The sequence below is a fragment of the Primulina eburnea genome, chromosome 6, assembly GCF_022965805.1.
Source record: "Primulina eburnea isolate SZY01 chromosome 6, ASM2296580v1, whole genome shotgun sequence".
Lineage (NCBI taxonomy): Eukaryota > Viridiplantae > Streptophyta > Magnoliopsida > Lamiales > Gesneriaceae > Primulina > Primulina eburnea.
Window position 1 is genome coordinate 32,308,504 of NC_133106.1, and position 21,110 is coordinate 32,329,613.

The window sequence follows — 21,110 nt, forward strand, 5'->3', positions numbered from 1 at the left end:
ACTGGTTAAAGTATATTATAGGCACACTTATAATATTTCTTGATTGGAATGATTTTTTTTACCATATAATTAATAATAACGATATAAATATTAGAGAGTTGAGACTAAAGCGGGTTACAACTGAAATCAACTGCGGTAAGTTATTCGGCTCAAAATGAAATAGAAAACAATCAGCAAGTTGAGATACAGTAGAAAGAATATCATCCAAATGACTAACTTCTACTGATCACATGGAATCAAGATTTCTTGAAATACATCTGAATTATATGTATATACCATATTCATACGTTTCAATCCATGGCAAACCTTCTGTTTTCAAAGTGCATCTGATTTATATGGAAATTGCCATGATCAGTTTGCTCTTCACCACTTCGACGAGCTTTCCTTCTGCTCATCTCTGCATACATTTCCTCTATCATTGGCTTCCACAGTCGAACACGAGCATTTATAAACCAATTCGAAACCTAGTTACATAGATTCATCTGAAATTAGATATAGTCACAAGAAGTAAAATTTTATTAGAGGATAACAAGTTAATAGCTCACCTGGTTCCTGGTCAATCCACTTTTTATAGCCAGAAGGTGCTTCTCTGCATCTTTTGGATACCTGTATGAAATAGGAAAACACTCCTCGTGTGAATGAATTCCAATTGACAAAATCAAATTCATGTCCAAAAAAACAAGTGCAACTCAAAGCCAATATCTGTTGGTAACCATCTTAGATGAATGAAAAAGATGTTTTGATATTGAAGCTGATTTGATTCTTATATGGAAGATACAACAAGGATATGCAAGTCTTAGGCAAACTTACGGGTGAAGAAAATTCTGAAACATCCATGCCCTTAAAACTGAGACGGATCTTTCAGGTAGCCCTCTTTGAGGTCTCCATAATTGAGAATCACTCTTTCTTATCTGCTGAAGAGCCCATTGTTTTTGGATGAAAGATGTCTCGAACGACTTCTCTTCTTTTTCTTGATCTCCCCCCTTGTTAAGATTTGTTCCCATTGCAAGAATATGGCAACTAATTCTTGCCCGCAGGTTTTTGTACATTGATGAGATTGTTGGGAGAGCAAACCGAGCATGTAGATTAGGATCCAACTCGGTTACAGCATGAAATGCAGAGACTACTGTGTGGACCTCATCCATGCATCGATTGTATTGTTCATCAATCTAATTCAATATGCCAAGCCCGGGAAAAAGATAAACTCTTAAAATAGTATTTATGATTCGTAATCTATGTATACGTCAATTCATAGGGTAAAACACTGACTTACCATTTGCAACAAAGCCAGCATATGCTTCTTCTTTGCTTCAACCTCCAACTTGTCACTTGGAAAAATGCAATGGGAGCTCAAAACCGGGATGTTATTCCCATTATCTATACCAGTAGATAATGGGATGTTATTCCCATTATCTATACCAGTAGTTGAATAACTTACGAGCGCATAACAGGCAATTTCAGCAAGAATTTCTTGCATTGCTTGGAATAATCTTGATCCCAACAACGGTGATGGTTGGAAGGGCTTGTAAGAATCAAAGCTCAATGAAAGATTGTTACTGCTGCAAGATGTCTGTTCTGAGCATTGATCTTGAATAGACGTTCCATGAGTGGTAGAAGGTTGAGATGAGGCAAGACTTAGAGACAACTCATTGCTAAATCGAGAAGTTCCCCGGCTATTAGAGTTCGTGCCAGCCGTATTTTGTGATAAGATCCATTCGTTTGGGAAGGAGTTCTCAGTCTGATTGAGTGGTTGAACTCCATTTCTTCCAATCACTCTCCCAACAGATTCAGGAGTAACAAATTTGTTGAGGTCCCATTTGGTGCTAGAGTCGAAGGGTAAAGTCTCATAACCATGGTTCATAGCCTCAAACGAAGAATACACCACATTGGAAGAGTCATCAAACGGATACACACAATGACCAAAATTCGGTAGCTTTTCTTGATTATCTAGTGTGACGTTTCTCGCAGATGAAAGAGCTGTAACGGGGGCGACAGTGGGAAAGGGGATCCCCTCCATAACTTGGTTTGGGTCTTGAATGTTCAAATTCCAAATTTCATCCCGATTCACAATTTGCCCACAAACGAGATTGTTCACAGCTTCTACAAAGGATACAGGTTGGGGAAATCCAGACATGACATGGTTATGGTTTAACCTGTAAACCGAGTCAGAATAACCGAGGGTGGCTAGAGCTGAATTCAACGAGTTCACATCTGTAACAACAGAATGTGATTCACTTGCGTTTTTTTGCATGTTGATTGGATCCCGTTAACTCCACCAAACCAGAGAAGTAACTGAAGTTTCGTAATGCTTATAGCTTTTGAATCATTCGAACAGCTCCAGCTTTCAAGGCATGTCTGCTAAAGAATAAGCATTCTTGCGTGTTGATTATGGACTTAATAAGCTCAATGCATGATAAGTCAGTATTCAATTATCACAAAATAACGCCAGACAAGTCCAGTATGCTTGGTTAATGAAGAAGCTCAAATTTTAGCCATAAGAATATAGTTTTTCTCAAATGCCCCTATTTTCCAATAGACTACATTCTTTTCTCACGCACAAACACACCAGCCATAGAAAAGCTAGAGCAAGTTGATTTGATAACATGCAGTTATTCAGTAATCCAACAATTAAATATCAAATTTCCACATTTCTTGGATTTCCTTAAGCGTAAGAAAATATCATGCTCTGGGAATTTTCTTCAGCTGCCAATGGAGTCATGATGATAATCATGATATACAAGAAAGAGTACGGCACTACAAGAAAAGTAATTCTACGGTCGTTGCATAGTGTACTTTTTCTCCTTTAAAATGGAACATGAAGAGTATAATACATCTGCCTCATCAGCTACAATCATCATGTTGAAGCAACTAAACAAATAAAACAACAGTTTCTTCTGGAGTAGAATTTATTTTCATCGAGAATAATTTAGACAAACCTTGGTTTCCTTAGAAATGCGCAGCTGATTTCAGTCCCTGAAAAAATGTAAGAGTTGAAATGATATGAAAGTTAATATTCAAAGATGCATAAGGGAGCAATTGATGGTGTGCTAGCCAAGAGGTAAAAATACAAAAATTGAGGGCCTTGAATATGAAACAACATTGACCAGAACTATATGTAGGAAATCATTGGTTACCCTTTATCCCTAAACAGTGTACAAATCAAAAGCCAACGAAAGGGTCGAAACTAGCTGTGGTTTTTTACCATTTTACTATAAAGAATAAAGAAGTAAAAAAGCTAACGATGAACAAGAAAGTACTCAAACCCCACCATAACTCTGAAAAACAACGCAACAAGAAATGAAAGGCCAAACGCATAAAGTGAGCTGTTTTAACTCACTTGCATGAAGAAGAAAATAAAGGAAAAGAACAGTGGGATTTCATTTCATCCAAGAATTCAAAAATCCAAGAAACTGAGGATTCAGAGCCCTTGACCCCATCAAGAATCATGATCTCTGAAAAACAATTTAAAGGACTTCTTTTAACACAAAAGAGAGTCATTAACCAAGGGTTTTCATTTCAAGCACTTAAAACACAAAGGGTTGTGGACTTTAAAAGGACATGCATTATGAACAAGCCCTGAAGCAATCTATCAAAAGCAAGATAGGGACTGTCACATAGCAGGAAAAATGGGCCTCACTGCAACAGAGACGTAGGGGGAATAAGGGGATGAATAAAGCAACGGACCCATACATTATTTACATTAACACTAAATAAGAATAAGAGCCACACAATACAGGAATGACCATCAAAACTAATGGTCAGAAATACACATAGCATGTGTATGCATAACATATATATTCAGACATACATATAGAGACAATAAAGAAATAGGAAAAAAAAGATCATATCATTATACATATACATTACTCTTTTTTTGGTTCTGCAGTTCCACTCATTTCTCTGCTGCAGCCTTTTGAGGGCCCATTTTTCTTCTCTCTCTCACACACAAAACGCACACTCTGATCACTCTTGTCCCCTTATTATTTCTCATTATCTGCTACCTTCAAGCAATGATCATCACAAACAAAATATCTGGATTCTCTCTGTTCAAACCTCTGTACATGGCAGGATTTCCTTACAGCAGAAGCATTTTTCATGGGAAAAAAAAATTGGTACTTTTCAACCTGTATCATACGCATATTTATTACACAGAACATATGTGATGAGAAATGAGAGTGAAGGGAGTTAAAAGACGACATACTTTAGTTACCTGAACCAAACAACTAAAGGATTGAGGCAAGTTGATATGAAAAGAGGGTGTGAAACACTGTTGCACCAGCAGTGTACTTCCAGTGTTCTTTGGATTTAGTGAGAGAAGCGGTAATTTTTTAGAGAGAGAAGCACGTCATAATAAAGAGCAGTAGTATATTTTTAGCATATTAGCAGTACTAAGAGGTGATGATGATGCAAGCAAAATAGGAGTGTGAAGATCTGATCGGAAGATCTTTGACGAATTTACATACGTCTGCATGCAATTACATCTCCTATCTACTTTTCTGCTGCTTTTGGTGTTAATTTGTACGGTTAAGTTACAGCTATTCATTTGAACCCGATACCTTCAATTTTTTTTCCTAAAAAATCAAATCTCCTAGTAATTTATTTAATTTATAAAATAGGAAAAATATTTATAAGCTTCATAAAAAAGGATGGAGATTGGACGGTGGGGGATCAGAATTTGCATAGTATTTCGATGAATTTGTAAGAATGATTTAAATCGTATTTCAAAATTAATTAAGGGTAATTAATTAGTGCTAACGGAAACCATGTTATTCACAGTTATTTTTATTTATTTATTTTATATCATTTGTTATTCACATTTATTACTCCCCGTGTAGGTGGAGACAGAGAGATTTTTTCTCAACACGTTGTAAAAAATAGTCCTCGGATAAAACATTAGTATATTGGGCCGTATTCTTTGAAACATACTACAATAAGAACTATTCTTGTACACGACATAGTATTTACTGTTTCGGTTCTTGGATTCTTTCAAAAATGAAATACCACCAAATACAAATCGAGACAATAAATAAATATCATCAAAGGAAAGAGACTTTATATTTTATCATTTTTAGTTGTTATTATATCAAACATTTTGAGACAGAAGCAATTACAAAATTATGGTCAACGATTCCCATAAACATCATGTTTGGGCCCTGGGATGGGTTGGCAATTAACAAAGGGCCAAAATTTGCAGTCAAGCGGGCGGCTTGTTACTGTTGTTTCCGAATGAAAATGAACTTTGTGGCCTCAGATCCTCCACCCCCATTTCTTTCTGTTCATTTTTCCACCCGTATAACAAGTTGCCGGTTTGAAAAATAAGAAAATAGTCAAAAGTGGTGGGACTTCAATATGATCACTTCGTACATGTCAATGCTCGTTTTGACCTTTATCTAAGCGTCCATAATATTTTTTTACAGGAAAAAAACGTCTAACAAATATGCTTATTATCTCAAATAAGGTTTCTCAGAAATTAAATACGAAAACTTTTGCCGTTCAAACAGAGACTTGTACAATAACAAAATAATTCAGTATGCACTTTCAGCGAAATATTCAAATGTTATGCTCGTTTTCATAACATTACACTCCTCAAATTTCCTCCAAAAATTAAGATCGAGAAAGAGGCTTATGAAAGATGACTCGTTGACAAATTTTACCCAAGCTATACATATCTACTTTGTCAGCAGCGCCAGCTACCAAGAAACCAGCAGATAATAAGAAAAGAATTTCTTAGAAAATGTGTGAGCTGTAAAACGAGTGGTATAACTCTCGTCAAAATTCAGAACATAGCGTGAAATAATGGCTGGAGCTAGCTTGTGGCCATGGAGTAAAACTCTTTTACGATTTTTTTATAAAAAAATTCTAGCGTAAAAAGTTAAATCAAGGGAGAGACCAATTTTAATCAACAAAAACAATACAAGGATCATCGCCATCAGCAATTCGGCATACATGTCTTAGTCCAAAACTATATACCCAGATAATGGACTTAAATACCAAGTTTCCAAACATACTTATAGACATCTGCTGCAGCCAAGGAGTACGCTGTCGTTTCTGCTCATAACAAAATATTCGGGTAGAAAGAATTTAAAGGGAAAGCAATTTTAAAAACTCGTTTCCTTTCCTTCTTTCCAAGACCGAATATGTTCAATTCAGTTGGTACATAACAAACTCTACAAGGTGAAGAAACAAAACAGAGGATAAAAGCAGTTCTAAAAATAAACATCTGAGAAACATACCATAAAGCTGAAAACTATTGTACATTAAAAGGAAAAAATACAAATCACCAAAATCGGGAGTATTACCTCGATCATAGGTGATACTTCAAATTGTTAGTGGGTATAGTAGTTAGACAACTTCCGAGCGAGTCTTGGGTTTTTAGAAGATTTCATTGCTTGCTTTCCTCTGCTCTGGTCAGAGATGTACGACAGATAAGAGGAACAGAGAAAAATTAACGACGAACAGGTCATGCCTTCATTTCCAAAGAATCATAAAAGACAGCAAGATCTTTCGCAAGATAATATGCGGAAACCTTACAATTCAATAAATTTCCTATCATACTTCGTGTATAGAGAGATCCTTGGTTATTAAAACATGCCTCTGCTTGGCACTGTCTGAGCGGAGATTATCAGCTTTAAATCCCAGCTATAGGTCCAAATAATAAACAAAGAACTATTCAGAAGATGATGCAACAACATGGATATTTAAAGAACACTATTAGAAACTTGGAAACATTAAAAATTGTGACCCGTTTTCAATCATCATACACGATTACCTCAGATTGAATGTCAGGTGAAAACCACCTTAACAATACGCCAAGGTGTACGACTGCCGGTATTAACTTGAAAAGCAATGGTGTAGTCACCTGCAAAATTATATTTGCACAATTTATTACTATATATTGGAGCAAATTCCTTTGATTCAACTAAACATATTGAAATGAAATTGCACATAAGCAAAACACACAATACTATAAGGTTAATTATAAATTTGTGTACAAGAAAAATGATTTCGTACCAGACTGAGAGCTGTCGTTCCAAGAAGCAATAGGTACACCTTCCCCTGAAGAAAAAATTCTCAAAAACCCACCAAAGTTGCCTCAAAAATATTTTAATTCTCATAGGAGATATACGAGTGTTGATACTTAAACAGGTAAGAATTCAAGTACACTTTTCTTTCTCACCACTAACACCACAAAACCATCACAAGAGAGTTGAGAAGATCACAAGTTCTATATACCTATAGTGGAAGCATTTACCTCAACAAGATGAAGATTCGAGGCACGACTTAGCAGTACAAATGCAAATTCCCCTATTTGTGCTAAAGACATCCCAACCTTCACAATTCATAGATAAGGGTATATAGTCAAAGAATACCAAAGCAAAAATCGTAAAATACTATCTAACAGGGTAGCATCTAACAAGAATTGACGTTTTGTTGTTGTAGCCAAATCCCTTGACAACGGCAGATATCACCACAGTTTTGATAATTATTACTAATATAACAGATGCAAACAAGATGTCAACATGATTCCAGAGAAAATGAACATGAATCAGCATCCCAATGCTGGCAAGGAAAAGAGCTGCAAATATGTTCCGTATAGGTTCGACCTGCATAAATAACAAACCACAACTCAAATTTAGCAACAAACAAACAAATTGCAAAGATGTCACGATACAAGGGTCACAAAACCTCTAACTCCAAAAAATGCACCAAAACAGAGAAAAAATATCGAATTTATGCTTGCTAGTTTAGTGTCTAACAAAAAAGAGCTAAAGCTGTCTTACTTGTTCAAGTGTGTGCTGAGAAAGATCAGTGGTTGATATCATCACTCCAGCAGCAAATGAACCCAATTCTAAACTAAGACCAAGCTTGTCGCTACACTGAAACCACACATATCATTAGATATTGGTCCATAGTTTACAAAGGACCGTTATTTTATATGAATGGATTGTAACAAAATGAAAATACCATTCAAGGTACAGAAGTTACTCCCACACGTAATAGTGTCTTTGGAGTTCAGACATGTTTTCTTGTAACATTGAAAATAACTCGAGAAGTAGAGGAAAAGTCATCCTCACAGTGCAGGCGACCATTTTTTTATACAATATATGTAAATGATGATGTAATTCCATAAATTTTAAATAATGGAAGTAAACAAACCCAGGCTACAAGTAGACAAAATGCAACTGCTGCCAGTTGATATAGTTCATTGGTCTGCAAAAGGAGCAATATATCAATATTAAGCCATTTAGAAATAAGCAAGAGGCACACATCTATTCAATGATATGCGTCATGTTTTAGTAATTGATAGATGTCTGTCGGCCATAAGATTACCTGTGATGACAAGCTTATCATAAGTTTCAGGAACCAAGGTACACAAGTTCGTGACAATATTGCCAAGACTGCCAAGAAAGCAATCAACACCACCAACCTGGCTGATAGGTTAATCAGTATGGTGTTTAACAGGTTGAAATATTAATGCTAGTTAAAAGGACAATTATTATATTCTCAAACTCTCCCAACCTTCGCAAGAAATATAAAAAAAAGGCACACATAAAATATATTCATGGTACATTGCATTCATCATCAATCTTCACATCTAGAATGTACACAATCAATTGCATGCCAGAGAGGGAAAAAATTATTCATTAGTAACTATCACTTGAGTTCCCAGTGCCATAAAATGTATTAGAAACTTATCTATGCTGCTCGCAAGGACTAAAGATTTTCAATCCAACCTAGATGGATTCACTATACTTAAATTATACAGTCAAACTGCTTCAAGAACCCATATTCTCAACTCAAGTGTTTCACTTTTTCCACTTTGCTCAACAATAAATATAGCCTTTTTAACAAGTTCTTTTGTGTGTACTAGAGTCTATGCTATATCCTAGCAGCTTTCCACTCCCTTAATCATGGTTACTTTACCTTATGACTGGTCTTTTTTTTTTTAACTTTGTCACACTCTTTGAAAGCTGTCCTCACCAGACATGCAGCGCTCCAAATTCTCGGGTCTCATTAATGAAAATGAACTTCCACTGGAAAAATCTACTCTTTTTGCCGCTCAACTCAGTTTTTAAAGCTCTTCGCTAGTATCTCCTACGTTCCTAAATTTTCTGTCATGTCAAATGTTTTATGTATCACATATGTTTGAACATAGGGTTTCCAGCCCACCTTCCCCATGGACCTTCTGAATTTAACTATCATCCCCCAACTGAAAATCCTGACCCGGCCACCGCCTTCTAGAATACAACTGTTCCAGAAGGTCTGAAAATGTGAAACAGAATAAATCCTTTCTAACATGAAATTAAGTCTGCAATAAATGGTAAGAAACTTCTCTTTCATATATTTCAAGAAGGTGTGAGTACAACACCCTCGAAACGTGGTCTGGAAGAAAAATAAAAATTAACAAACACAACCATACAGAATTAAACATCTTTAAACTTTTAAAAGTTTCTTGGTATGGATTATTCGGTTATATACAGATGGATGAACAAGCAATTACAATAGCAATCGAACTCACGACTTAGTCATGGAAATGACACCCTGCATAACACCAGAAGTTCCACCCAGCACTGGAAGCAGAGCAAACAGTAAACCCACAGCGCAATCCTGAAAATGAATTTTGACAAATTTACCAAGGATTCAAGTCAAAATATGATTATCAATTATATGTGACGAAAACCAGAATCTGAATGAGATTATTTAAGGAATCCTTAAAAAATGAGGCCAAGTAAAAAATTTGATCTCTTTAGCATAGCGCTAAAAATAAAAAAAGAAAATTAAAGTAATGACAAGGTTTTATGTTACTTTCCTTTCAAAGTTTAAAAACAGAATACTTTGCGAGGGAACCAAAGCAAAACAGCAATTACGCATATCGTACAAGCACAGTGAAGGTACCTGCAAAATGAGAGTGCCGATGGTAACTTGGCCATGAAGAGAATTGATACTGTTTTTTTCCATCAAAAACTTATATACCTATACAGCAAAATTTGTGTCAATGAAAAAATTTCAACAAAATCCTACCATCTTGATGCAGAACAAAGTGAAAAAAGCTTACCACTGCTGTAGAGGACATTGACAGAAAAGCACCGACAAAAACCCCCTCTGAAGCTCCACCGCCAGATAGCTGAATTCGTCAGTTGAAATTACACACTTTAGATTTGAGCACATTGACAAAGGAAAAGTTGGTTTTCTATAATAAAACAAAAACAAAATAAGATCACAGGTAGAAAAGATGATGTCTAGGCTCTAGCTTCTCATAAAGTGTTGTATCTTGCATGATCCAGCCAATATAAATCCAGAGCATGAGTAGACATGATTTAGAATTCCATTCCAACTCTTCACTCCATAATAGCAGAACATATAGTCCAGCTCCTCACAGAAGCTAACACACCCCCCCCCCCCAAAAAAAAAAAAGAAAAGAAAGAAAGAAAAGAAAATAACATATAATGGCACGCACCGAAGCTATAATTCCACACAGGCATATAAAGAGGATAATTTGAAGTAAGCCCCCAAGAACAGCGACTGCTCGAACAATTCGAAGCTGTATCATGAGTATAGATTGTTAATCATTGTTTCTACAGTCATATGCAGGAGAAGAATGAACACTAATCCAGCACTTTCAGGCGGTATGTGGTCAGATGCCAACCTTTGTAGTAGAGAACTCCAAGCCCAAAGCGAAAAGAAGGAAAATTACACCAAATTGAGCCACTGTTTCAACCTACATGCATAACTTATCTTAAGATGTAGTAACCAGTAATCAAATAGTTATGGCATTATGACAGCGAAGAGAAAAAATATAATCATCAAGTAATTAAACAGGTTAATGTAACGGTCAGCTAAATTGCCATTCTGTTAAATCATATCTGTTTTGCTCCATGATGTCAGTCATAGTTACTGTTATGCAGAAGCGCAAATATACTCCTACATTTTTCACAAACAGATTACATCGGTAGATGATCCCGCCAATACCTTATCATCCATAAAGTATTAAAGTAAGAAAAAACCACAAATTCGCATAGTGCAAACAAAACAATCAATGTATCTTGGAGATGGTATATCATGCCCCATGGGGAATTACTTTCTTCATTCAAATTCTAATATGAACTCTCATTTATTTTGGTCGATAAGGCAGATGAAACCGTCAAGCAGAAACATTAACAAGTGTAAATCAGCACTCAATATCAAGAACCAGCTTTCTAAATCGCTACATACTTGCACCATTTCACTGACAACATTAAAACCTCCAGGCCCAACGACTGATCCAGCTAACAAGTATCCAGTAATAACCTGATATGTACTTCTGTGTATTAGAAAAACAATCGGAAAACAAAAAGATTGAGTCCACACATTGAGAATAATTACACGGTCGGAGATCATACCGGTTGTCCAGCACAAGCAAATGCAATTCCACCACAAGTTGCAGACACAATGACAACCACCAGATCTGATATGAGTCTACAATATCATCGTGTCAGCAATGTGAAACGAAAGAAAACTGAGAATTACGATAACAAATTAAACAGGTAATTGTACCTCAAATCTAACTGCAAGACCGGATACTTAGATTTGAAATTTGATATGATAAATATATTATCCTGGCATACATTGGAATAATAACAAGTTAATCCCTCATAATGCTGCTGATGTTGTAGCTTCAATAAGTTCATTCCTCTCTTTGTCAATTCCATTAATCCATATTTCGCAATAGATAACAGAAGGCAAAATAGAAGGCCGTTAGAGAAATAATTATGTAAACAAGGCCAATCATATTTCAATTTAACCTTTCTATCAATCAATGTCGGGGTCTCCTCAGCCCCATTGTCATTGTCCAGATTGAAAACGTGATGCAGTTTAAATGGTCTGCAATAGGCGGAGAGCCAGATCAAGTATCAGTCGAAATGGAAATTACATTGGCATGTGATTGTTTTTCATCACAGATCATAGAGATACATACTTTTCCTCTTTTGTTTCATTTTTCTTTGATTTGACTCTAGCTACCGTTTCCAATACTGCCTGGTTGGGGAAACAAAATAAGCCAGATGAATATTGAAAAAGGGTGGATAAGAAAACAGAAGAAGTCAGATCATGCATGTAAATGTTTATGGTGCAGAAAACTAAAACAACCAACTAAAATATAATCTATGACCTATCATAAGCATTAACTGTTCAGTTTCACCAGACCTTGATGCTTACAACTGTTTCATCAATAACCAGCTACCTCTCTACTGGATTTTTGTAGCTTCCAGAAGCAAATTGAAATTTGACATCAAATTGATCTAATCAGCTACACATGAATCAAAGTTTTATCAAATTTAACCTCTTTTTTTCTTTTCCCTAATGAAATAGAGAAAGACCAGTCAATTATTTTCTACTTTGGGAAACAACTTCACGAATTTGATTCTCTTCAGTGGTTCCCTATCTCGAATAAACCAAGGACGATTGTTTTGAAATCGCAGTCCATTTCCCAGTACACCACTTATACGCACAAGTTATAGGAATGGTGACACGTTAATCATAATTGCAAGGCCATTGTCCTACTTTTAACAATAATATTCGAAAAGGCAAGTGCCACAAACCTGTTGCTCTGCCACACTGTTGTTGAAGCCACCAGCATCATTTACTGCCAATAAAATATAAGTTAAATTTTAGGAAAAATCCACCAAGGCCAACTACACTTTCAAATACAAGTTTACACCAAACGGATGTTAGGACACTTCTAAGTTACAACTATTAATATAAGCAAGATAGATATCACAGATTCAACTTTCATACACGTTCTGTATCAGGAAACTACTAAAAATGTCTCGGCCATTATACAAACACATATATAATGTCAATTATCTCGAGCCGGACAAGGAAAGCTTCGTAAACATTATGACATAGCATGAAAAAAATACAGAAAAAATACAAAATACATTTTACATATGCTTTTCATGAAAGCAATAAACCTCAATTCCAAACCCTAATCACATACATTTCATGAAAAGAAACAATAACGCACCAAAACAATTGACACTGAACTAAAACTAGGCAGGACAAGGCAAAATTTAGATCTAGCCAAACCTTCGTTCTGATCGTCATTTTCGGTGAACTCCTTCTCCAGCGCGCGATCGATCATATCAGCAAGCGTGTCCTCCTTCGGGAGAGTCTGATTCCCACCGTCTCCAGTAACATTGCTAGAGACAACAGAAACGGCTTCACCTACGGTTTTCGGATCTTCCGATACAGCCAACGACGTCTTAGAGGTAAATAAAGCAAAGAAGACTAAGCCGACAGCCAGAGATGATCTATTCATTGAGCGGCGATTGCGCCGGCGGCGCACAACACGCAGGCCGCGGCGGCGCTCGTCGAGAGAGGCGTGAACGGCGCAAGTTACACAGCTGGTTTTAAGTGGTAGTACAGCGCAATGTGTATAGACACCGGGAAGAGAGAGAGAAAAGCAGAGGGGTCTGGTGCAGTGCGAGACTTGGAGAGTAAAGAAATGGCGACAGATTCGTAAATAGAAGTTTATATAATACTGGCGATGAGTAGTTGCTCTGATTAACAAGGAATTAATTAATAATTAATAATTAAAGTGGGGATTAGAGGTGTAATTAAGGCAATAATGGTTTTAGAAAAAGAGTCATCACATTAGGAGCCCACCATGTGAATTCTCCCGCTAGCGAATGAAAACTACGTTGCAAATTTTTTTTTATTTTTTTTACGTGATTTTTGTGGTGAATAACAATTCTTAGAGGTTTGTAGTGTAAATTTTTGGGTTTTTCATGAGACCAAAGGGAGTCCAAAAGATTTAATGCAAGCAACAAAGGATAATCAAATCTAGGTTGAATTAAAACAATTTAAAATCAAACTTTCATAACTGCACTTAAATATATGTTTGGTGACTGGTGTAGCTGGCCAGATTGGTCCCAGGGCGTCTCTCATTTTGCTTACTCGTCCTGCTCCACAAACTTTGGCTGATTGCTTCCATTTCAAGGCACAATCAAAACCCATCATCCAAAGTTGGGACCGGAAACATGCCGACACGATTAAAGGTATGGATGAATACGTCGGATGCGAACCCCCCAATACACCACATTGGAGAGAATGAAACTTGGTATCCAATAAAAATAATACGTAATCAAACAAACACATCATATTCGACAAGGTTTTCCTCGTATAAAATGTCATTCGGGCTATAACAGGTCAAAAGTATCCAATAACAGCCAGACTTTCCAAGAGAACATCTATTCACAGTTCTCGTTGTGTACTGTGCTTATCATTTCCAAAGACGAAAACTAAGGGAGCATCTCTGAACCGCGATGCTCAAAATCTAAGACTCCTGTTAAGACAGAAACTGAAATTCCCAGGCTGCTGTAAGTTATACGTGTTTTACCCCCTCCTGTAGGGTAAATGTCATATAAACACACGTACAATTTCCCATATAACATTTCCTAAGGTTCTTCATGGGGAAGTCTGGAAATGGGATCTTCAGGTAATTGTGATATTTTTTTTACCCTCCATGTTTATCAGAGATTTCATTGACAAATTTATGATAGAATCTGCTATTACTTTGGCACTGGACTTCATGTAACCACCTGAAACAGAAATGTTGATTTAAGAAGCCAATGATTGAGAAGCAACAAAATTTTAGATGAAGATACGATACCTGATGTAAGCATGACAATAGGGATATTCCTTTTACGTGCAAATCCGAAAACCTTCTCATCTCGCGTGGCAATCCCATCCGGACTGATCTGCATAGATTTTAGCATACCAACCAAAATATTATGGTCAAGCTGTGCGTTCATTGCAAAAACAGGTTATTAAAACAAAATCCAGATTTCATGTTCCTGCGACTCTTTTTCACTGTTTTGGCTCTTAAGGCAAAAAAGAAAAGGGATGGTTTTCTGTTTCTCACTGTTAAATTGGCATCTGATAGCGACAAAACTGTAAAAGTTTTTTACTTGATGCCATATGCTTTTAATTTAAATGCATATTAATGACAAAGAGCTAATTCTCGCTGAGCGCACTGTATGATGAAAAATCATCAAAGATTTCATGATTTCATGGTCAAATTATCTTCCGTGTTCTTCTCGTGTGTAAAATTCAAAACAAATTTCTCAGACATCATCATATTATGATAATTACCCATCCACAGGTTATCCACCCAAATCAGATAGATAGATAATACTTAAGCAACTTGATTTGAGGCTTTACCTTCAATCCGCCCAAGGGATCTCCATCAAGAATATCGGTTCCAGCATTGTAGATTATCAATTCAGGATCGAACAAGCCAGTAGAAACCTATAAGTTTGCCAGAAATATATCACATAGTACCTGAAACTTAATAACTAATAAGACATCGTTTGGATCAAGGATTTAGTTCTTATCATTCAAATTATCTTAATTATAAATATAACATAGATGAGAAGGGTACGTGGACCGCAACCGCGCACCTGAAGTGCTTGATCAAGTTTTGTCAAATATTCATTTGTCATTGTTCCGCTCTGATAAGACAAAATAATCAAAGTGACATGATTGTACGAGAAAAACAGCATATGGAGCTACTTTATCTCACTCAATATGCTTTTTTACCGTTACTTCAACTTTCTGATTGATGTATCTCCTTGCCTCATAATCCTAAAACATAAGAGTGGAAAATTTGGAAATTAGGTTGCTTGTCATATTCTGAATAAACAAAGAGTCGATTGGTCATACTCTTTAAGAGAAAAAGAAGAGAAAAAGTGGTGGTAGAGTGAATACCAAAGGCGGCAGAACAGAAATGACTTCTCGATAAGAGTTCTTTTTTGGAATAAATATACAATAAGGTAAACTTACAAATGGATATATATCAGGATTGTACATATCAAGAATGTAGACTCTTCCTGCAAGTTTACCATTAAACAAATAAGTATCAAGAAGAAACGACTTCATATTGAAGGTTGTCGTGAACAGAGCCGGTCCAGAGGAAACGATAAAAAGCAAAAACACATACTGTCATCAGAAAAATCATTTTCATGGCCATTCCCTTGATGCGCGTCGAGATCTATTATCATCACCCTGAATGTTGAAAACGAAAATTATCAAGAAACACAAGTAATTTCTTTTGAGTAAGACAGTCTTTGTCAAATATAAATTAACTTAAAACCAATGAGCCTATGTATGTGATTGAAGTCGGTTACAATTAAGACCTTGAAATATTTAAGCGGACGAAAGCGAAGTGAATGCACAGAGATATGTCAGCATAAGCACAAAATCCACCTCCTTTTGTAGCAGAACAATGATGAAAACCACCACCGACATTGATGGCCCATCCTCGTTCTTTTGCAAGCTTGGCAGATAAAATTGTTCCTCCAACCTGCAGTACAAGTTTAGTCTCGAAGAATAATTCTCAATTAATACAACATATAGAAAACTCAAAACAAAATTAACATGGACCTGTTTTCGGAAGGGATACAGAAGCTGCTTATCCACAAGACAATTCGGCAATAAAGCAACTGGAGGTACCTAATTTTGACAGAAACTAAATTATTAAGCAAAACAAAAAGCGTAAGAACTATATATATTAATGGCAAGGATAAGAATACTAATTTAATATATCAGGTTAACAAATCAACGTGTGTTCATTCTAGACCATTAAAAGTCAATTCAGAGAAGCAATGCAAAGAGGTATATCTGAATGAAAATAAATAAAGAAAGGATTTATTTTTCTTCCAGGAGAAAGCATTTGGATAAACACTAGTCAACCCATAATTAAAAATCTTAAAAAATTGCACCTCAACAATTGTGGCGACGTTCAAGCTGCTCTTTAAACTATGCAAGTACGATTCCAAGTGCACCTGCCACCAACAACATAACAGACACAAAATACATTTGTTACATGCATGCAACATCCTCCAATTTCCAGCCTAACAAGAAATCATCATCAGTTTAAGGACTTAAGAGGTGTTTTCATTAAGACACAACCCATTGGACATGGATGGTACCACTAGGAGGTCAAATTTTGTAGCCTCCAAAGGTTCAACAATGTGCTTTTTTTCCAGGAAACCCTCGGCAATCAGAAATTGGCAGATGCGACCCCATTTTGATGAATCAAATGGATGCCTGAGATTTTCCATGAAATAATTGAGCTCAGGTGACTTAAAAGCCTCCTAGATGAAACTCTAATATATGATTAATGCTATGTTACCAGTTTATCAATCATTGGTAATCTTATTCGAGGAATTTTCTTCACGTGCTTTTTATATTTTGTCTCTATTTAAGATATATACATATCTAAATAAACTATGAGAAACTGACTGGAATCAGAGAAAAGCAAGAGAAAGTAGCCATAAGAAACCATGACAGTAAAATCATGTTGCATTCTATAAATAACGATTGTAAATTATTCACTATTAGGCATGTCAAAAAAGTTAACAGTGGTTTTGCATGTGACAAAGATCATACTTTTTGTTGTTTCTGGAGATTGAATATGTTATGTGAAATCAAACGAATTCTCAGTAGACACGATGACTACCAGTTCACAGTGCATATCTACGGAGATAAAAAAAACTGGATGTTCCAATTTCAGCCCCTAATCTTTTATGAGATGAGGTGTCACTCGCAGCTCTCTTGCACATACTTGGGTATTAATTCACACGCCTCGATAAATTCTATAGATTCGATCTTCATTTCATCTAAACTACCCAATAATAACACCCCGCCAACCTCCCCAGTATCAGCTGTTTTAGAACCAGAGAAAGAAAACCAAATCCTCCTCAAACCTCCGGATCAATCACCATTAAAATTTTCAATTTGAACACTCGAGAAGTGATAATATTAGAAGAAAAAGGCGGAAGCAGTGGTTTTCTTACAGTTTTTCAATGCCGAGAAATGAGATATTATACGAAGATGAGTACACCAAAGGAACCTGACACACACCAAATAAATCAGCAGCAGAAAATTACTTCGCCACGCGAGGCAGCTCGTTGGAGATTTTCGCGTCAGGTTTTACCTTGGAAGCAGGCACATCGAAGTAGAGCTTACTAGAAAGAATTCGACTGCGGCGTTCCGATTCAACATCTTCGTCTCGAAATTCACCTTTGTTGGAAGAACCGCCGGAGTCTGATGACGGAGCCGCCATAGAAAAAATAGCTGGCCGAGGGATTGGCGGATATTGGAAACGAGAAGTGTGAGGAATCCAATTCGGTGGAGGAGCCAGAACTTTTTGGGGATTGTTGTGTGGCAGCCAGGTTTTGACACGTGGACAACGTGAGGGGCTGATATACACAGAACAGTACTTATAGCTCTACTAGTTGACTAGCTGACCAAAAGTGTGGAACTTGGAAGAAGAAATTAAGTTTCTCAAAAAAATTAAATTAAATTAAATATCTTTTTTCAAGAAAACGAAAATAATTCTAAAAGGAAAATTGGTTTGTTTCTTAAACAATCTTTATATTTGTGTTGTGACATCTGTATCTCTAATCTTAAAAATTAAATATTTAAAATAATTTATAATAGACTTATAATAGACTTACAATAGACTTCTATTACAACTTGGTTTAATCATAAAAGCGATGACGGATAGCATGTAGTTGTTATAGGAGTTCATTGTGCAGTCGTGCAGGTCCGAGCTCGAGCCATGACAACTGCACACTCATGTACCATTTTGTTTTACTAATTGGAATAATATGATTGTTATTTCATTCCAAAAACATAGATAACGCTATTAATTTTTATACTAAATAATTAGTAAAATTAATTCTTTGTCTTTTTAGTTTTTGAAAGATAAAAAGTTTTAGTATTTTAACTAAAACTAAAATAAATTTTGAAATAAAAGTTTGTGTCATTCGATTATTTCATCTTACTCTAAAAAAATATTTAAATTATCGACGGTGATGATTTTTTTATTTCCCAAATTAACAAGAAGTATACATGCAAATATAGAGTGATACATATTACTAAGTGATTTGATTGAAAAAAAAAATGTAACTTTGGTATGAAATCCATCAATCAAAACTCTTAGCAACAACTGCAGACAGATCCAATTTGTACCAAACTTCTATTACAACTTGGTTTGAATGACCTGCACTCAAACTAAGTGTAATTCTACCACTGTTTTATAATCAAGTTAGGAGACTGTTGATAAAAATAATGTATATAATTGAAAAAGTGTATCTCAATCTGTAATTTAGATCTTCAAATGGTTTGATGTTAAATGTTTAACATGTCTTCAATATAAGGATGCAAATTAATCGAGTCGACTCGAAAAATATTTGATTTGTACTTATCGAATTCGAGCTCTGATTCAAGTTTTAAAATTTCCTTCATATTCCATTTTATTCGATTTATTTACACCCGTAACCTTGAATGATATAGGCCACTTATTTAAAATTTAAAGTGTTTATACCGAATGCTTGGATCTGTGTAACTTTATCATATGAAAACAAACTCACGACAATGTGATGCAAATGGTTGAAACATGGAAATAATGACCAGTAGGTAGACACCATGATATTTAGTTCTCAAATTTCAAATTATAATTATTTAATTTTTACATTACATATGATCAAATCAATTAGGACATTTCTCCGACGATAGGATAAACATAAAAAATCTTGCGAGATCATCTAATTAATTAATTTGTAAAACAGATCTCCAGATCGAAAAATATTACTTTTTATGATAGACGTTACATGTATTAACTTGTTTCACAGATATAAATCGATAAGATAAACATCACATCGAATACTTATTCAATGAGACATCATGGTATTAGTTGACGATGGATACAAATTAATTTGTCTGGACGTCGAGGAGTGTATGAATCCCTCACGATACAATTGATGCTTTTGGCATAATATTATGTTAATCAATGAATGAAATACTTTATGGACGTTTTGAACGCCACTAATAATTAATAAGTTTTTTTAAAATTTTAATATTGTGTAGCAAAAATTAAAATCGTTATCCATACTATATGTAAAAGCGCAAGATCTTTATACGACGTTATCACACCAATTATTATTTTGTTTACATCGCTGCTTCTGCAAACTTAATTTAAAAATTTACATATTATCTATATAAATTATAAATATGTTTAATTTAATATAGTTGCATCGTTATAAAATAATCATTAATATTTTTTTTATATTTTTTGTAAAAACAATCAACTCTACAAATACATAACACGGGCGCACACTAGATTAAGTCAAGATATTGTTAACGTTCAGAGATAAAGTTAAAAGTCATCCATATCTTTAGTCATTTAGATAAATGCTCAAATTTCTATATTATATGGTTAAACAAGACATTTTATTCCAATAACAAAACTTAAACCTACCTTTTTATTTTAGCTAAACCATTTAAAATATATCGAGAGCCAAAAAATTGTGTGAGACGGTCTCACGAGTCGTATTTTGTGAGACATATCTATTATTTGGGTCATCTATGAAAAAGTATTACTTTTTATGCTAAGAGTATTATTTTTTTATTGTGAATATCGGTAGAGTTGACCAATCTCACAAATAAAAATTCATGAGATCGTCTCACAAGAGACCTACTCATATCGAGATACGTTTTAAGATATAAAATAATATCAATATTTGGAAAGTTTAATAATTTCAAGAAGAAATTATTTCATTCTTTATCGTGAAGCCCTTGTCCGCTGGCCAATTCCATCATTGCCATGTTTGGAACAAGACAATTTAGAGATGTGATCGGTCAGCTGTTGAAATACAACGAAAGCTAGAAAAATAATTTAATTTTTTGAAGATGTGGTCGCATCAATGGAATTTTTCGGAAGGGAATCAATATAACAATCAGTCTTTTATCGTATTATATCATATCATATTCATTTGATTTTTCTCAAAACTTGGTCAAGGCCTCGATTTTGAAAATAATTTGATATAATTAGTTTTTGACGAAAAGTTCTATTATCATATGGAGAAGTGTAAAGAATTTATTTATGCGTTGGAAATTTAAATTAAATGAATTGAAATTAAAGAAGATACAAAAAATTCCGAACGAAAAATAAAGAATATTAAATCTTAAAAAAAACACAACACAAACAAAAGCACATAGAAATACTCAAGCAGCTTGGGAGGTGTTAGGGTGGCCATTGGCAGCTGGGGCTTGGGCATTGGCTA

General features: G+C 35.2%; 3 protein-coding genes across 12 annotated transcripts; all 3 read right to left on the reverse strand.

Annotated features, from left to right (window-relative positions):
• Nucleotides 1-98: 98 nt before the first annotated feature.
• LOC140834350 (homeobox protein ATH1-like) lies at nucleotides 99-4,448 on the reverse strand. Of its 8 annotated transcripts, none has more exons than XM_073199172.1 (7): nucleotides 4,211-4,448; nucleotides 3,863-4,055; nucleotides 2,937-2,973; nucleotides 1,274-2,355; nucleotides 811-1,169; nucleotides 546-606; nucleotides 99-464 (listed from the first exon to the last, which is right to left on the reverse strand). In XM_073199172.1, the coding sequence occupies exons 4-7, from the start codon at nucleotides 2,249-2,251 to the stop codon at nucleotides 291-293; spliced, it is 1,572 nt and encodes a 523-aa protein (XP_073055273.1). In that variant the 5' UTR covers nucleotides 2,252-2,355; nucleotides 2,937-2,973; nucleotides 3,863-4,055; nucleotides 4,211-4,448; the 3' UTR covers nucleotides 99-290. The 8 variants fall into 8 exon arrangements, with proteins under 8 accessions (XP_073055273.1, XP_073055272.1, XP_073055276.1 ...); XM_073199171.1 differs by having other exon boundaries at nucleotides 4,202-4,448; XM_073199175.1 differs by lacking the exon at nucleotides 4,211-4,448 and having other exon boundaries at nucleotides 1,274-1,358; nucleotides 1,395-2,355.
• A 1,747-nt stretch (nucleotides 4,449-6,195) lies between these two features.
• LOC140834349 (K(+) efflux antiporter 6-like) lies at nucleotides 6,196-13,492 on the reverse strand. 2 transcript variants are annotated; one of them, XM_073199166.1, is made up of 21 exons: nucleotides 13,066-13,492; nucleotides 12,579-12,622; nucleotides 11,957-12,015; nucleotides 11,784-11,862; nucleotides 11,536-11,597; nucleotides 11,382-11,457; nucleotides 11,215-11,289; nucleotides 10,649-10,720; nucleotides 10,460-10,543; nucleotides 10,058-10,126; nucleotides 9,898-9,975; nucleotides 9,521-9,609; nucleotides 8,332-8,428; nucleotides 8,158-8,211; nucleotides 7,782-7,877; nucleotides 7,416-7,604; nucleotides 7,253-7,330; nucleotides 7,012-7,056; nucleotides 6,770-6,859; nucleotides 6,556-6,639; nucleotides 6,196-6,404 (listed from the first exon to the last, which is right to left on the reverse strand). In XM_073199166.1, the coding sequence occupies exons 1-21, from the start codon at nucleotides 13,295-13,297 to the stop codon at nucleotides 6,327-6,329; spliced, it is 1,830 nt and encodes a 609-aa protein (XP_073055267.1). In that variant the 5' UTR covers nucleotides 13,298-13,492; the 3' UTR covers nucleotides 6,196-6,326. The 2 variants fall into 2 exon arrangements, with proteins under 2 accessions (XP_073055267.1, XP_073055268.1); XM_073199167.1 differs by having other exon boundaries at nucleotides 6,532-6,639.
• A 609-nt stretch (nucleotides 13,493-14,101) lies between these two features.
• Nucleotides 14,102-18,241, reverse strand: LOC140834352 (histone deacetylase 2). 2 transcript variants are annotated; one of them, XM_073199177.1, is made up of 13 exons: nucleotides 17,978-18,239; nucleotides 17,838-17,893; nucleotides 16,971-17,088; nucleotides 16,761-16,823; nucleotides 16,423-16,491; nucleotides 16,176-16,342; nucleotides 15,980-16,044; nucleotides 15,823-15,869; nucleotides 15,580-15,624; nucleotides 15,441-15,491; nucleotides 15,202-15,288; nucleotides 14,651-14,738; nucleotides 14,102-14,579 (listed from the first exon to the last, which is right to left on the reverse strand). In XM_073199177.1, the coding sequence occupies exons 1-13, from the start codon at nucleotides 18,104-18,106 to the stop codon at nucleotides 14,473-14,475; spliced, it is 1,092 nt and encodes a 363-aa protein (XP_073055278.1). In that variant the 5' UTR covers nucleotides 18,107-18,239; the 3' UTR covers nucleotides 14,102-14,472. The 2 variants fall into 2 exon arrangements, with proteins under 2 accessions (XP_073055278.1, XP_073055279.1); XM_073199178.1 differs by lacking the exon at nucleotides 16,423-16,491 and having other exon boundaries at nucleotides 17,978-18,241.
• Nucleotides 18,242-21,110: the final 2,869 nt, after the last annotated feature.

Coding starts and splice junctions, on each gene's coding strand:
- LOC140834350 (XM_073199173.1), bottom strand. CDS start 2,251: ATGCAAAAAAACGCAAGTGAATCACATTCTGTTGTTACAGATGTGAAC. Junction 607..810: donor TTTCAGAATTTTCTTCACCC/GTAAGTTTGCCT, acceptor TATTTCATACAG/GTATCCAAAAGATGCAGAGA. Junction 465..545: donor GTGGATTGACCAGGAACCAG/GTGAGCTATTAA, acceptor CTATGTAACTAG/GTTTCGAATTGGTTTATAAA.
- LOC140834349 (XM_073199166.1), bottom strand. CDS start 13,297: ATGAATAGATCATCTCTGGCTGTCGGCTTAGTCTTCTTTGCTTTATTT. Junction 7,605..7,781: donor CTCAGCACACACTTGAACAA/GTAAGACAGCTT, acceptor TTATTTATGCAG/GTCGAACCTATACGGAACAT. Junction 7,331..7,415: donor ACAACAAAACGTCAATTCTT/GTTAGATGCTAC, acceptor TGAATTGTGAAG/GTTGGGATGTCTTTAGCACA.
- LOC140834352 (XM_073199177.1), bottom strand. CDS start 18,106: ATGGCGGCTCCGTCATCAGACTCCGGCGGTTCTTCCAACAAAGGTGAA. Junction 16,343..16,422: donor TGTATCCCTTCCGAAAACAG/GTCCATGTTAAT, acceptor CTTGTACTGCAG/GTTGGAGGAACAATTTTATC. Junction 15,492..15,579: donor ATCAGAAAGTTGAAGTAACG/GTAAAAAAGCAT, acceptor TTGTCTTATCAG/AGCGGAACAATGACAAATGA.